At 37.7% G+C, this 16819-nt stretch overlaps 1 protein-coding gene across 1 annotated transcript; it reads left to right on the plus strand.

Annotated features, from left to right (window-relative positions):
- The first annotated feature begins 219 nt into the window (after positions 1-219).
- On the plus strand, positions 220-12718 carry MTHFS (methenyltetrahydrofolate synthetase). Its single transcript, XM_053716155.1, has 3 exons — positions 220-388; positions 5269-5530; positions 12388-12718. Exons 1-3 carry the CDS (start codon positions 275-277, stop codon positions 12627-12629), a joined length of 618 nt encoding a protein of 205 aa, XP_053572130.1. The 5' UTR covers positions 220-274; the 3' UTR covers positions 12630-12718.
- Positions 12719-16819: the final 4101 nt, after the last annotated feature.

Consider the following 16819-nt stretch of genomic DNA (forward strand, 5'->3'; position numbering starts at 1 on the left):
CAACCTACTTAACCGTTCTCCAGTCCGTAATATTTATACATTGTACCAGTTTATATAATTCAATAAACGAACACATTTAAAAATCACATAAGATTATACCAGAACAGTGGCTCTCTGTTTTTATATCGCATCCTACGTTTATTAACACTCTTGGGCGGCTAATCTATAGATGGATTTAACCCTCTCCAGCAACTAAGAGGTTAAACGCTAGTAGAAGTGCTACACGTGATTACAGCCCCAGCCAGACCACGCAGTGTTACTGGGTGGCTCAATAATGATGGCCTCTGTGCGGGCGGCGAAGCAGGCTCTCAGGGCAGACCTGAAAAAACGACTATCAGCTCTGAGTTCCGAGGAGAAAATACGACAATCCCAAGCAGTAACACAAAAGGTGTGAGGTGTCTGCAGGTTTATGATCAGTAATTGGATTCTGAGCGCCTCGAACATATTGCTCGCTGTATTGTGGGCTGCTTTGTGCGGCTTCCATTTTTAGTGAGGGCAAAATACTTTGTAGCCTCTCAGCTAGTGCAATAATATAATAACCCCTGTACATGACGGTAACAGGGTAACTTGTGCTTAGTTACATTGTATTTATTTATTTGTCAATTTATTGCTAAATGCACTTGATATGGTGGATCTAAACCTACTACAGTCTAATTAGCCGTAGGTGTTAGCCTCCTGTCACTTACTTTCCATAGCTTACCTTTGATCTCTAATAAATCTTTTGTAATAGCATTTAGATGCAAATGAACCCGAGAAAACATAATAAATAAATATGGTACTAATTAAGTGACGTCATTATCCCTTTACATGAAATGGTAATTTAATGATTTTTTTTTTACTTCAAAATACCATATATTTAAGCATCACAACCTCCTGTTGTTTACATACTTGATTTGCCCAGACAACACCTATGACACATTGCCTGTCATATGGATAAATGTCTTAATCCATTCTCCTCATGGTACTGAAACTAAGAAAATCATAACCGTTACTTATAAAACCTTCAATAACGCACTATAGATTTGTCCTTGTCTTTGAATGCCCCCACTATTTCCCCTGCACTCTGCCTATTCTCTACTCCATCCACTCACACCTTTAGCGCTTCACCTGTCCCATGGAACATCATCTCTTTCTCTGGAAAACTCAGCAGCCCTATTGACCTCGTTTGAAGAACTCTTGTAATCGATTCTTCCATGTGATCTGATTGACTTCAAGCAAACCTCTCACCTTTTTGCTCTTCCTTTCATAATTTAAGCTGTCACTGTATGTGCAACACTGGGACCATAAAATGTATAACGTGTGAAATATATGTGAGCAAACCAGCATGATACCTTAAAGGGACAGTAAACTTTTTGTTACTATAAGACATTTTTATTATCTTGTTCAACTAAAGTATTTTTAAAAAAATTTAAAGGGACACTAAACCCTAATTTTTTCTTTCATGATTCAGATAGAGAATTCAATTTTAACCCCTTAATGACCACAGCACTTTTCCATTTTCTGTCCGTTTGGGACCAAGGCTATTTTTATATTTCTGCAGTGTTTGTGTTTAGCTGTAATTTTCCTCTTACTCATTTACTGTACCCACACATATTATATACCGTTTTTCTCGCCATTAAATGGACTTTCTAAAGATACCATTATTTTCATCATATCTTATCATTTACTATAAAAAAAAATATAAAATATGAGGAAAAAATCGAAAAAAACACATTTTTTCTAACTTTGACCCCCAAAATCTGTTACATATCTACAACTACCAAAAAACACCCATGCTAAATAGTTTCTAAATTTTATCCTGAGTTTAGAAATACCCAATGTTTACATGTTCTTTGCTTTTTTTGTAACTTATAGGGCCATAAATACAAGTAGCACTTTGCTATTTCCAAACCATTTTTTTTCAAAATTAGCGCTAGTTACATTAGAACACTGATATCTTTCAGGAATCTCTGAATATCCCATGACATGTATATATATTTTTTTTAGTAGACAACCCAAAGTATTGATCTAGGCCCATTTTGGTATATTTCATGCCGCCATTTTACCGCCAAATGCGATCAAATACAAAAAATCGTTCACTTTTTTACAAATTTTTTACAAACTTTTGGTTTCTCACTGAAATTATTTGCAAACCGCTTGTGCAATTATGGCATAAATTGTTGTAAATTCTTCTCTGGGATCCCCTTTGTTCAGAAATAGCAGACATATATGGCTTTAGCATTGCTTTTTGGTAATTAGAAGGCCGCTAAATGCCACTGCGCACCACACGTGTATTATGCCCATCAATGAAGGGGTTAATTAGGGAGCATGTAGGGAGCATTTTGGGGTAATTTTAGCTTTAGTGTAGTGTAGTAGACAACCCCAACTATTGATCTAGGCCCATTTTGGTATATTTCATGCCACCATTTCACCGCCAAATGCAATCAAATAAAAAAAAAACGTTAACTTTTTCACAATTTTAGGTTTCTCACTGAAATCATTTACAAACAGCTTATGCAATTATGGCACAAATGGTTGTAAATGTTTCTCTGGTATCCCCTTTGTTCAGAAATAGCAGACATATATGGCTTTGGCGATGCTTTTTGGTAATTAGAAGGCCGCTAAATGCTGCTGCGCATCACGCGTGTATTATGTCTAGCAGTGAAGGGGTTAATTATGTAGCTTGTAGGGAACTTGCAGGGTTAATTTTAGCTTTAGTGTAGAGCTCAGCCTCCCACCTGAAACATCAGACCCCCTGATGCCTCCCAAATAGGTCTCTTCCCTCCCCCACCCCACAATTGTCCCCGCCATCTTAAGTACTGGCAGAAACTCTGCCAGTACTAAAATAAAAGGTATATTTGGGCTTTTTTGAGTTTTTTTTTTTAGCATATTTACATATGCTGCTGTGTAGGATCCCCCCTTAGCCCCCAACCTCACAGATCCCCCACCAAACAGCTCTCTAACCCTCCCCCTCTGCCTTAATGGGCGCCATCTTGGGTACTGGCAGCTGTCTGCCAGTACCCAGTTTAGAACAAAAATGTGCTTTTTTTTTAAGAAAAATCCCTTTTTCTGTAGTGTAGCTCCCCCCACACCCAAGAACAACCCCCCACCCCTCCAAGATCCCTTTTACTGAAGTTTATTTTTTTTTAATTTTTCCCTTTTCCCCCACAGTTACAATCTCATTTTCTGTAGTATAGCGGTTCCCACCCGCTCCCGCCCCGTTCACGCGCCCGCCCGCCACCCTCTGTGCACGTGCGCGCCCCCGTGCGCGCCCCCGTCAGCTCCGGCCCCGATCCCGCCCCCCTCCACCTTATACGGCCCATCGATGGCCGCCCACCCGCCTCCCAAGTCAGCTCCCACCCACCAACGATACCGGCCATCGATGTCCGGTGCAGAGAGGGCCACAGAGTGGCTCTCTCTGCATCGGATGGCCATGCAGGGTTATTGCAGGATGCCTCCATATCGAGGCATCACTGCAATAACCGGAAAGCAGCTGGAAGCGAGCAGGATCGCTTCCAGCTGCTTTCCACACCGAGGACGTGCAGGGTACGTTCTCAGGCATTAACTGCCTTTTTTTTGAGGACGTACCCTGCACGTCCTTGGTCGTTAAGGGGTTAAACAACATTCCAATTTACTTCTATTATCTAATTTTCTTCATTCTTTAGATATTCTTTGCTGAAGAAATAGCAATGCACATGAGTGAGCCAATCACACGAGGGATCTATGTGCAGCCACCAATCAGCAGCTACTAAGCCTATCTAGATGTTTTTCAGCAAAGGATAAAAAAGAGAATGAAGCAAAATAGATAATAGAAGTAAATTAGAAAGTTGTTTAAAATTGCATGTTCTATCTGAATCATAAAAGGAAAAAAATGTGGGTTTCGTGTCCCTTTTAACATCTCGTTTGCTGCATGTATTTTAAAATAGCCAAACTCCATCCACTGTCTTAGTTGGAGGAGCCAATTCAGGCTTGAGCAAGGCTAGCCATTGTCATTGTGTTAGTATAAGGTGCATTGTTTAGCAGTTGTTATTTAAAGCCACTTAGGCAAATAAGTAGCAGAGTTAGGCTTGATAAGTCTACATTGTGTACTTCCAGCTTTGGGAATTAGAAAATCCATATTTTTCCTCAGAGCTAAATTACATGAAAAAGGGGCAAAATAAATAATGAAAGTATATTGTAAAGTTGTTTTACTGAGCATAACTAAACATTTTATATTGATATCTCAAGGCTTTTATTGTCTATTTAAGCCAAATAGCATACAAACGTTCTTACTGACTCACTTTCAGATGTCCCTATAATACCTTTAGCTTTTTGGAGCCAGTAACGTAGATTACTCCAGCAGCAAAAACTTATTAGTGGCTAGTTGGACACACAAAACAATTGCTTTATTCCTTCGCTCCTTTCTTGAATACTAATATTCTTCAAAGATAGTGTCTATGTGTCTGGAGAATTAAATTGCAGCAGTTTTGCAAGAATCCTTTTCAGCACTAGATAGCAGCAGTATTTGCAGAATGTAACCGTTAAAAGTAGACGAGTATTTCAGGTTTCGGATACCTCTGAATGCGATAGAAGGTGGCCCTACGTGCCGATTGACTTCAAATGTATACTTGTGATTGAAACGGCAACACACTAAAATCTTTGATTTCCAACCGGCACAAAAGGACGTCTTCTTCAGCATTCAGAGGTATCCAAAACCTCAGAATGCACACATCTAGTTAAAAGCATTCTTGCAAAACTTCGACCTTATTGTGTTCCAAACATGTGCATGCTGCTGAGCATGTCTACCTGCTTTTCAACAAAGGATGCCACGAAAATGAATTACATTTGAAGTAAATGGGGACGTTTTTAAAAATTGTACATGAAAGATATATATTGGGTTTCATGTCTTGTTAATCTAAGTTGTTTAAATTGATTTTGAAACTATCACAAAATACATTTTTTTGTCTACAACTATGTCCATAGATATAGATTGCTCACTGGCTGATAATGACAACCCCCCACAGCTCAATTAGTGGGAAGGGAGAAAAAAATACCTTTTAAAGTGACTTCTGTTTGATGCAATAAAGGGAAAACTGACATCAATGCTCATTTAACAGATTAAGGACAACTACTCAATACATTATTTTCATCATCTTGTTAAATACTTCCATACATTCTAGCTAAAAAAATCTTAGCTTTACGAAAGTCCCTGAAGCTTGTGAGCTAGAAGCTTATTCAATTTGTTTAATTGATCACTCTCTAGTTGTGTGCTGTTGTCTTGTGATGATAAATGTTGTTTTTTCCCCCCAGATACTCTCCCATAGCAGATATCAGACTGCTCAACGTGTTGCCATTTTTTTAAATATGCAAGATGAAATCCAGACTGGGGACATCATTGATGATATTTTCAAACAAGGCAAAATATGTTTTATCCCACGTTACAAGCCCCGTAGTAACCATATGGATATGGTAAGGCTCAGTTCAGTACAGGAAATACAGCAGCTTCCAATGACCTCCTGGAACATCCGCCAACCTTCTGAGGAGGACAGCAGAGAGGAGGCTCTGTCTACTGGTGAGAACAAATGGGGGGTCCATATCAGCAAGTCTATACATAGGCATGTGCAGAATATGTACATTTTTAATACAGGGGAGCCTTTTATTAGTGCAGGTTGCAGGTCCATCTATTTATCCTCAAAATCATTATACAGTACAGTATGTAAATTATTGCTTACTATCAAGTTACCTTTGGGCGGCCCAAAAAATATTATGCACCAAGGCCCTCTATTGAGTAGGTCCATTACTGCATGGTTTAGGCTATTTTCATACCCCAAGACGGTCAACAGAACAGTGCTGCAACTGGAGTTAAAGGGACACTAAAGTCAAAATTAAGCATGCAGTTTTAAGAGACTTTCTAATTTACTCCCATTATCAAACTGTGCAACGTCGTTTTATATGCACATTTTATGCACGTGCAAAAAAAGTTTATCATTTGTCTGAAAAAATCTGAAATTCAGAGTAAGTGCTATATATATATATATATATATATATATAATTTAATTAGGCACTGGTTGATTATGCAATTCAACTGTATTTAACGGCCCTTTAAGAATATGTATGTGCTGTACAGCATATGCTGGAATTTTGTTAAATGGACAGTCCTGTGGAGTAATCAGCAGACCTTCCCAATTTCTTCAATATCTTCAATCTCTTCTGTTTCTATGTGGAAATAATATTCAATTACCAAATTTTAATGGATTCTCATTCTTATCGACATTCGAATGTCCACAAGGACTATTCGTTCTACCAAAGAATTTCACTTTCAGCACATTCGCCCATTCCTACAGGTAATACCAGTATAATGGCAATAGAATTTTAGTCTTTATAAATCATAAGCTGGGCCTCATCTTGAATATTATGTGCAGTTATAGATAACAATTTATCGAGAAGAATTAACTAAAAACCATTCAAAGAAGGACTATTACTAATTAAAATTAATTAAAAATTGATAAAGAAATCGTTTATAAGGGCACACTTTATCATCTTAAAGGGACAGTCTATTCAAAATCAAACTTTCGTGATTCAGATAGGGCATGCAATTTTAAACAACTTTCCAATTCCCTTTTATCATCAAATTTGCTTTGTTCTTTTGGTATTCTTAGTTGAAAGCTAAACCTAGTTAGGCTCATATGCTAATTTCTAAGCTCTTGAAGGCCGCCTCTTATCCAAATGCATTTTACAGTTTTTCACAGCTAGAGGGCTTTAGTTCATATGTGTCATATAAATAACATTGTGCTCAAACCCATGGAGTTACTTATGAGAGGGCACTGGCTAAAATGCAAGTCTGTCAAAAGAACTGAAATAAGGGGACAGTCTGCAGAGGCTTAGATACAAGGTAATCACAGAGGTAAACGTATATTAATATAACTGTGTTGGGTATCAAAACTGGGGAATGGGTAATAAAGGGGTTATCTATTTTTTCAAACAATACAAATTCCATTTAATATATGTAGCTTAAAATATAGTACAAAAGGAGGTGCCTTCTAATTTTGTGATTCATTCTTTATATTTATGTAAGACTACCATTCCTATGCTCCTTAAAGGGACAGTCAACACCAAAAATGTTACTGTTTTTAAAAGATAGATAATCCCTTTATTACCCATTCCCCAGTTTTGCATAACCAACACAGTTATATTGATATACTTTTTACCTCTATGATTACCTGCTATCTAAGCTTCTGCAGATAACCTCCTTATCTCAGACATGCATTTCAGGCAAAAAAAAAAATTCTATTGAAAAAGCCATTGTATGGCGAAATGCGCATCAGGTGCTTGCACTGAGAGCTCTGCTGCCTCGTTTTATGTTTTGCAATAAACCCATAATATGTTATTTATCCTAGCTATAGGAGGATCATAGTGAATACTTTGCCTTGGGACTCTGATAGTGTACGCACCGCTCCAGTATTGCACTAGATATAGTTAATATGTTTGAGGTCAATCCTCTTTATGCAGATAGTTTACTGTGCCATCCGTGAGCATTTTTGGGTGCATACCTAGCAGACATTTCCCTAGACATTTTCCTATACAGGTGGTTTATTAGTTGCATTACATTTGCAAGGTTATTACCTGAGCTTGCTAGCTCTCTTTCTTTCTTTGAATTTTATCCAGTTTTATACACACCTACACTAGTAGTCTCTTTCTACTTTTTAATTCTTATTATTAAATGTTAAGTTTTATATATCTACCCGGTTTGAATAAACCTCACTGTAACAAGAATCTATTTAATTGTATTTGACTGAGTGCTCTGGACTATCCATTTTTTTTCTTGTTTGTTTCAGTTAATATTAACAGGATAGTGAGCACCCCCCATTTGCTATTGAAGGGTGATTATATAGTCAGGAGTATATAGTCAGTTACATTGGACTATACACTATATTAGTGATTTACTAGGGGTCTTTTATTAGTAAAATTACTTTATTCCCCTTTTCTGTTTTGCATATTTCAGGCAATTAGTGCTGACTCTTAAAGTGATTGTAAATTTAGTGCAATTTGGAATTACCGGCGTATTCTTCATGTCTGTAGCACCTAAATCGCTATGTTTTTTTTTTTTTTATTATGTGAAAGGTATGTTTATAAATTTAGATTTTAAAGTGAATGTAAATTTTCTCGAATGAAAGCCCGGTTTTTAAAAATACTATTAAAAACAGGGGCACTTTCATTCATGAAAGTTTACTTTGCAGCCATTTTTTTAAAATACTTACCTTTTCTTCCTTGCAAGCGTGGAACACCGGAGCAGCAATTCCCCCGCCCCCAGGTCATCTTTTCTTACGTCAGAAGTTACGAATCCGGCTTTCTCCAATAATGGCTTCCCCCAACATTGCCTGAAGCCACACAGTGATTGGAGGAAGCCGGATTCGTCAATCCTGAAGTAAGAAGAGACGACCTGGGGGAAGGGAATCGCTACTCCGGTAAGTATTTTAAAAAAAAATGGCTGCAATGTAAACTTTCATGAATGAAAGTGCCCTTGTTTTTAATAGTATTTTTAAAAACAGGGCTTTCATTCGTGAAAATGTACATTCACTTTAATTACCGAGCTTTAGCGTTGCTAGCTTTGCCCCCGGCATTACTTCCTGGTCTGTTCATGATCCGAGAAGAGAGCGGATCCACCCGCCCTCTACGTCATCATATGGGCATCTCTGTCTTCACGGTTCGATTTGCGCATGCGTTCAGTCTATCATTCTGCAATCTAACATGTAGCGCATGTGCTTTGCAAACGTGTGGCGTGTAAGGTTTTTTACAGTCGCCGACTGGCCTGGATTTTGATAACGTTCAAAAAACGTGACTTTCAAAATCAATGACGTCGATTCTACGGGTAGAGGAACGGAGGGTCAATTGAAGGATTATAAAAGTAAATATTTAGAAAAACATACGGCTAGATTACGAGTTTTGCGTTATACTGAAAAAGCAGCATTATTAGGTTATAACGCTGCTTTTTCACTACCGCTGGTATTAAGAGTCTTGCAGATTTAAGGGCACCGCACACTTTTTTGGCCTATATATAGTCTTTTTTCAATGGGATTTTAATAGCGCCGGTATTACGAGCTTGTCCTGGGAGGCCAAAAAGTGAGCGGTACACCCTATCCCGTCAAGATTTATACCGCATTCTAAAGTCAGTAGTTATGAGTTTTACACTACAAAGCCGTAGCATAAAACTCATAACTAAAGTGTTAAAAAGTACACTAACACCCATAAACTACCTATTAACCCCTAAACCGAGGCCCTCCCGCATCGCAAACACTAAAATAAAATTAATAACCCCTAATCTGCCGCTCCAGACATCGCCGCCACTATAATAAGCATATTAACCCCTAAACCGCCGCACTCCCGCCTCGCAAACACTAGTTAAATATTATCCCTAATCTGCTGTCCCTAACATCGCCGCCCCCATACTATATTTGTTAACCCCTAAACCTAAGTCTAACCCTAATTGGAACAGCCAATAGAATGTGGGCTCAATCCTATTGGCTGATTGGATCAGCCAATAGGATTGAAGTTCAATCCTATTGGCTGATTGCATCAGCCCATAGGATTTTTTCAACCTTAATTCCGATTGGCTGATAGAATTCTATCAGCCAATCGGAATCTAAGGGACGCCATCTTGGATGATGTCATTTAAAGGAATCTTCATTCGTCGTTAGTCGTCGGAAAGAAGAGGTTTCTCCGCGTCGGATGTCTTGAAGATGGACCCACTCCGTTCTGGAAAGATGAAGATAGAAGATGCCGTCTGGATGAAGACTTCTGCCCTTCTGGAGGACCACTTCTCCCGGCTTGGATAAAGACTTCTCCCGGCTTCGTTGAGGACTTCTTGCCGCTTCGATGAGGACTTCTCCCGGCTTCATTGAGGATGGATGTCCGGTCTTCAAAGCTGTAAGTGGATCTTTAGGGGTTAGTGTTAGTTTTTTTTTTTAAGGGTTTATTGGGTGGGTTTTATTTTTAGGTTAGGGCTTTTGGCCGCAATAGAACTAAATGTCTTTTTAAGGGCAATGCTCATCCAAATGCCCTTTTCAGGGCAATGGGGAGCTTAGGTTTTTTTAGTTAGGGTTTTATTTGGGGGGTTGGTTGTGTGGGTGGTGGGTTTTACTGTTGGGGAGGGTTGTATTTTTTTTTCTTTCAGGTAAAAAAGTTGATTTCTTTGGGGCAATGCCCCGCAAAAGGCCCTTTTAAGGGCTATTGGTAGTTTAGTTTAGGCTAGAGTTTTTTTTTTATTTTAGGGGGGCTTTTTTTGTTTTGATAGGGCTATTAGATTAGGTATAATTAGTTTAAAGATCTTGTAAATTGTTTTTTATTTTCTGTAATTTAGTGGGGGGGGGGTTTGTTGTAATTTAGGTAATTTAATTTAATTTATTTAATTGTATTTAATAAATGTAATTTATTTAATTGTAGTGTAAGGTTAGGTGTTAGTGTAACTCAGGTTAGGTTTTATTTTACAGGTAAATTTTGTATTTATTTTAACTAGGTAGTTAGTAAATAGTTAATAACTATTTTACCTAGTTAAAATAAATACAAACTTGCCTGTAAAATAAAAATAAAGCCTAAGATAGATACAATGTAACTATTAGTTATATTGTAGCTCGCTTAGGGTTTATTTTATAGGTAAGTATTTAGTTTTAAATAGGAATTATATAGGTAATGATAGTAATTTTATTTAAATTATATTTAAGTTAGGGGGTGTTAGGGATAGACTTGGGTTTAGGGGTTAATAAATTTAGAATAGTGCCGACGACGTTGGGGGCGGCAGATTAGGGGTTAATAAATATAATGTAGGTGTCGGCGATGTTGGGGGCAGCAGATTAGGGGTTAATAAGTATAATGTAGGTGGCGGTGATGTCCAGAGCGGCAGATTAGGGGTTAATAAATATAATGTAGGTGTCGGGGATGTCGGAGGCGGCAGATTAGGGGTTAATAAATGTAAGATTAGGGGTGTTTAGACTCGGGGTTCATGTTAGGGTGTTAGGTGTAAACATAAAATGTGTTTCCCAATAGGAATCAATGTGACTGCGTTACTGAGCTAAACGCTGCTTTTTTGCAGGTGTTAGACTTTTTCTCAGCCGGCTCTCCCCATTGATCACACACAGAGAAATGTAATGGAGCTAACTCTCTTAGGAACAATGAATAAAGTTTATGAATAGAGGATAAATGAAAAGAAATGACACACTAATATATACCACCTATAAAATAGAATAGCCAAAGGGTAGTGGGAATTACCCAAGAATATGGAGTCAAATCTATGAGCAATATATTAAAAACGTATAAATATATGTATATATTACCACCTCCAGATGAAGTAATGTAAAAACCCACTTGAGACCTCTGCTGCTTGTTTGCCAAATGTATCCTTCGTACCACTTGTAGTAGAGCAGGAACTTTCCAACTGAAAGAAAACTGACTGTTTTGAAATGCTGTTTTTATTAATAAACATTGTAAGTGTGAAATTTTAGAGCGCTGGTGCCACTGTGTTTATTATTGCACTTGAGTCCTGTTTGCGCTTTTTTCTTTCAGTTGGAAAGTTCTCTCCCCATTGATGTCTATGGGGAAATCGTGCACGAGCATGTACAACCAGCTCAGCGCTGACTTAAGCAGCGCTGGTATTGGAGTGCGGTATGGAGCACAATTTTGCTCTACGCTCACTTCTTGCCTTTTAACGCCGGGTTTATAAAAACCTGTAATCCCAACACTGTAGGAAAGTGAGCGGTGAGAAAGTGCAAGTTAGTACCGCACCCCTCTTAACGCAAACTCGTAATCTGTCCGATAGCTTTTTAAGAGATTTAATAAATGAAAGTCCTTTTCGATTTTGATTTACTATAGGGCCGCATGTTTGACACTGTCATTGTTTACCATCACTTTAAATAAATACACTAGCGTGAGCACAATGTTATCTATATGGCACACATGAACAAACAGTAAATGTTATTAGCTATTCACAGCTAGACAGGGAGATAAGAGGTGGACTGCAGTCTTAGAAATTAGCATATGAGCCTACCTAGGTTTAGCTTTTAACAAAAAAAAAAGAGAAAAAAGCAAATTTAATGATAAAAGTAAATTAGAAAGTTGTTTAAAATGACTTGCCCTATCTGAATAATGAAAGGTTTATTTGGACTGTGCTGTCCCTTTAAAAATTGTATTATTGGTGATTCCTAAATTTGACATAAACTTGGAAACCCTTGCTTTGAAACACTCTCTAAAATATATTTCATGTGCATGTGTCTTGTATGCATTAAAATAATTACTGTATGCTGCGTGCCAATCTCTTTTCATCTTTACCCCCACAAATTCATGTGTGTGTAGTTCTATAAATTGAAATGATAATGGCATCCAGTGTATTTATATCAGGAGAACATTTTGTTAATTTGTAATATCACATAATTATTTCAGGGGGACTGGATCTTATGCTGGTACCTGGACTTGGATTTGACAAGGAAGGTCACAGATTGGGCAGGGGTAAAGGTTATTATGACACGTTTCTGGAGAAATACAACCAGTTGCATGTTGGACAACCATACACAATTGCGCTGGCATTTCAAGAGCAACTCTGTGAATCTATCCCAGTATCAGAAAATGATTTTGCAATAGATGAGATTATCTGTGCAGGTGACCTGGATGTTCTCAAAAATTGATTGCTAAAGACAGAGGGAACAAACAAAATATGCACCTATCATGTGATATTATTCAGACGGCAGAAATAAATCTTTATATTTTTTTCAAACATTTTTATTTGTGTATTTATTTGGAAAAAAGTATTTAACATACACAGGAAATACAAAGAAAAAAGGGATGCACCAAAATGAAAATTCTTGACCGAAACCAAAAATTCAGGATGCCATTGGCCCGAAAATCGAAAATGATTTTAAACGCCTATATAAAGTCTACTGTAAACATGTTTTCTTAGGCAACTATTTTAAAATATATATTTTTTTCGTTTTGTTGTTGTTGCATAATTAGACTATTTAATGAATGAATCTGCAGCATGTGTAACTCATAAGTGTCCAGGAAAATATGGCTGAGGTGGCAACCCTAGGCTGAACTCACTGAGTATTTAAAAGAAAAAGGGCGGAACTCTCCAGCACTGCAAGATCTCTCTCATTTATGTATGTGAAGGACAGACAAACCCAGTGTAATACAGCATTGCATGGTATGAGAGTTACACTTCTGTGTTACTTTAACAAATTAGGATTATACTTTCTCTATTTCTGTTTATATATACAAATTACATTGGACTTTGAATTTGCTGCATTTCAAACTAAAACTGACAGTTTCAGAAAGTGGTAGGAACAGGGCAGTCCCCTGGGCTGAACAGGGGAGTTCCCAGGGTATGTCTGAAGCTCTCTCACAAGTCTTGTGACATTTTCTAAGCATTTTAAACAAGCTGGGCTCACTGATTTGTCTTGCCAGCTGTATACAGGTGAGGTTTGCTTAGAATTCGCAATACACTTATTTTAACTAAGAGAAAAGTAATATATACTAAAATATAGACAAAAGCAGTTAAATGGTAGTGAAAACATTTCAGTTTAATTTTGAATTGATGCAAATGGTCCTTTATATGAGCCCCAGTGGTTCTCCAGTTACCTTCTCTCTCCCATGTGAAATTTTGTATCCCAGAGAGCTTCATTTCTTTCTACGGAAGGAATCTCTCATCTCTCTGGGATTTCCAGGTTCCTCCCCCTTTCTTCGAAAATTCAGTGAGTTCTGCCCCTGTGAAGTCAGCACTATAATCAGAATATGTAAAATCACGATCCTAAATACACTGCTGTGTACAAAATAAAATACAAAATAGAAATTGCAAAGCTAAAATGTAATCTGTAAATTGATATAAAATAGAAAGCACAAAGTGTAAATGTTATGTAGTGCTATATTGCACTGGGCTTGTCTCTCCTTCACATACAGAAATGCAGGGAACACCCCTTGGAGAAGTAAAGCAAAATCTGCCTTTTGAAAATTTCACTAGGGATCTTGCAGTGCTGGAGGATCATTTTAGAATATCTCACCTGAGCAGAGAGGTTTTGAATATCAGGGCCTGAATGTCTTGACTGCATGATGCAAAACATTGATTAGCCATTTTAGATCACAATAACTTAGAGACGTGAAGGCCAAAATTTTCTTTCATGAGTCAGAGCATGTGATTTTTAACAACTTTCCAATTTACCTCTATTATCTCATTTGTTTTCTCTTGGTATCATTTAATGAAAAGGATACTTGGGTAGGCTCAGGAACAGCTCATTGGTGACTGCAGATATATGCTTCATGTTATTGGCTCACCCAATGCGTTCAGCTAGCTACAAGTATTGCGTCGCTGCTTCTTCAACAAAGGATACTAATACAATTAAACAAATTACATAATAGAAATAAACTGGAAAGTTGTTCCAATCATGAAAGAAAGAAATTGAGTTTCATGTCCCTTTAAAACACTGATTTAGTGTTTCAGATGAGAAACAGAACTTCCAATATCAAATTACATATTTCAGGTCACAAACATTTAAACTTGAAATCTAAAATCTATTCCTGCATCACTTGAAACTAACACATACCTGATAATAATAAACTAACACACTTCTGCTCCTAGCATCTAACTCATAAGAATGCAGCCAACACACTGACAAGCTGTATACAATCACTTGACGTCTTCCTGCCCTAATATTATGTTTGTACCTGTACCAACATGATAGATCATACTTCACTGTTGTCAATACAAAAAGTAGTGCCATTTTAGAGCTCATTGACAAACATAAGCTATTGTATGTCAATCATAAACATAATTAGTGTAAACAAAAACTGTTCATTTCTCTTGTTAAGTGTATCCAGTCCACGGATCATCCATTACTTATGGGATACATTCTCCTTCCCAACAGGAAGCTGCAAGAGTCCACCCACAGCAAAGCTGCTATATAGCTCCTCCCCTAACTGCCATTACCAGTCATTCTCTTGCAAGTCTCAACATAGATAGGAGGTCGTGAGAGTCTGTGGTTTTTTATACTTAGTTTATTTCTTCAATCAAAAGTTTGTTATTTTTAAATGGCACCGGAGTGTGCTGTTTATCTCAGGCAGTATTTGAAAGAAGAATCTGCCTGCGTTTTTTCTATGATCTTAGCAGACGTAACTAAGATCCAGTTGCTGTTCTCACACATTCTGAGGAGTAAGGTACTTCAGAGGGGGAATGGCGTGCAGGTTTTCCTGCAAATAAGGTATGTGCAGTAAAATATTTTTCTAAGGAATGGAATTGACTAAGAAAATACTGCTGATACCGAAGTAATGTAAGTACAGCCTTTAAATGCAGTGAAAGCGACTGGTACCAGGCTGATTGATAGAGATATATGCTAAGGTATGTGCAGTAATATATTTTTCTAAGGAATGGAATTGACTAAGAAAATACTGCTGATACCGAAGTAATGTAAGTAAAGCCTTAAATGCAGTGATAGCGACTGGATCAGGCTTATTAATAGACATACATACTCTTATAAGAATGTGTTTTAAAACGTTTGCTGGCATGTTTAATCGTTTTTTAACATATGTTTGGTGATAAAACTTATTGGGGCCTAATTTTTCCACATGGCTGGCTTAAATTTTGCATAGAAACAGTTATAGGGAAGGTAATCCACAGCTCAGCTGTGGCAGTTTTGTTGTGTCTGTTTTAAATAAATGTCGTTTTTATCTGTTTTTTGCATTAAGGGGTTAATCATCCATTTGCAAGTGGGTGCAATGCTCTGTTAACTTATTACATGTACTGTAAAAATTTCGTTTGATTTACTGCCTTTTTTCACTGTTTTTCAAATTTTGACAAAATTTGTTTCTCTTAAAGGCACAGTAACGTTTGTTATATTTGCTTGTTAACTTGATTTAAAGTGTTTTCCAAGCTTACTAGTCTCTTTATTAGTTCTAACATGTCTAACATAGAGGAGGCTCTGTGTTTATTATGTTTAAAGCCATGGTGGAACCCCATTTTAGAATGTGTACCAGATGTACTGATTTCATGTTAAACAATAAAGATCATTTTTTGTATTTAAAAACATTATCACCAGAGGATTCTGTCGAGGGGGAAGTTATGCCGACTAACTCTCCCCACGTGTCAGACCCTTTGACTCCCGCTTTAGGGACTCACGCTCAAATGGCGCCAAGTACATCAAGGGCACCCATAGCGTTTATTTTACCAGAGGATTCTGTCGAGGGGGAAGTTATGCCGACTAACTCTCCCCACGTGTCAGACCCTTTGACTCCCGCTCCAGGGACTCACGCTCAAATGGCGCCAAGTATATCAATGGCGCCCATAGCGTTTATTTTACAAGACATGGCAAAGGTTGTGTATAATACACTGGCAGCAGTATTAGTCAGACTACCTGAAATTAAAGGAAAGCAAAACAGCTCTGGGGGTAGATACAGAGCATACAGACGCTTTAAGAACCATGTCTGATACTACCTCACAATATGCTTAGTCTGTGGGTGATATTTGTGACTCAGGGAAGATGATTTAACCTGATTCTGATATTTCTACATTTAAAATTTATGCTTGAGAACCTCCACTTGTTGCTCAGGGAGGCTTTAGCTGCTCTGAATGAATGTGTACAATCGCAGTGCCAGAGAAATTGTGTAGACTGGATAAATAATATGCAGTGCCGGTGTGTACTTATGTTTTTCCAATACCTAAAGAGGTTTACTAAAATTTTTCATAAGGAATGGGATAGACCAGGTGTGCCGTTCTCTTCCCCTCCTATTTTTTAGAAGAATGTTTTCTAATAGTTGCCACCACACGGGACTTATGGCAGACAGTTCCTAAGGTGGAGAGAAGAGTTTCTACTCTAGCTAAGCGTACCACTAC

This window comes from Bombina bombina, chromosome 6 (genome assembly GCF_027579735.1).
Source record: "Bombina bombina isolate aBomBom1 chromosome 6, aBomBom1.pri, whole genome shotgun sequence".
Classification (NCBI taxonomy): Eukaryota; Metazoa; Chordata; class Amphibia; order Anura; family Bombinatoridae; genus Bombina; species Bombina bombina.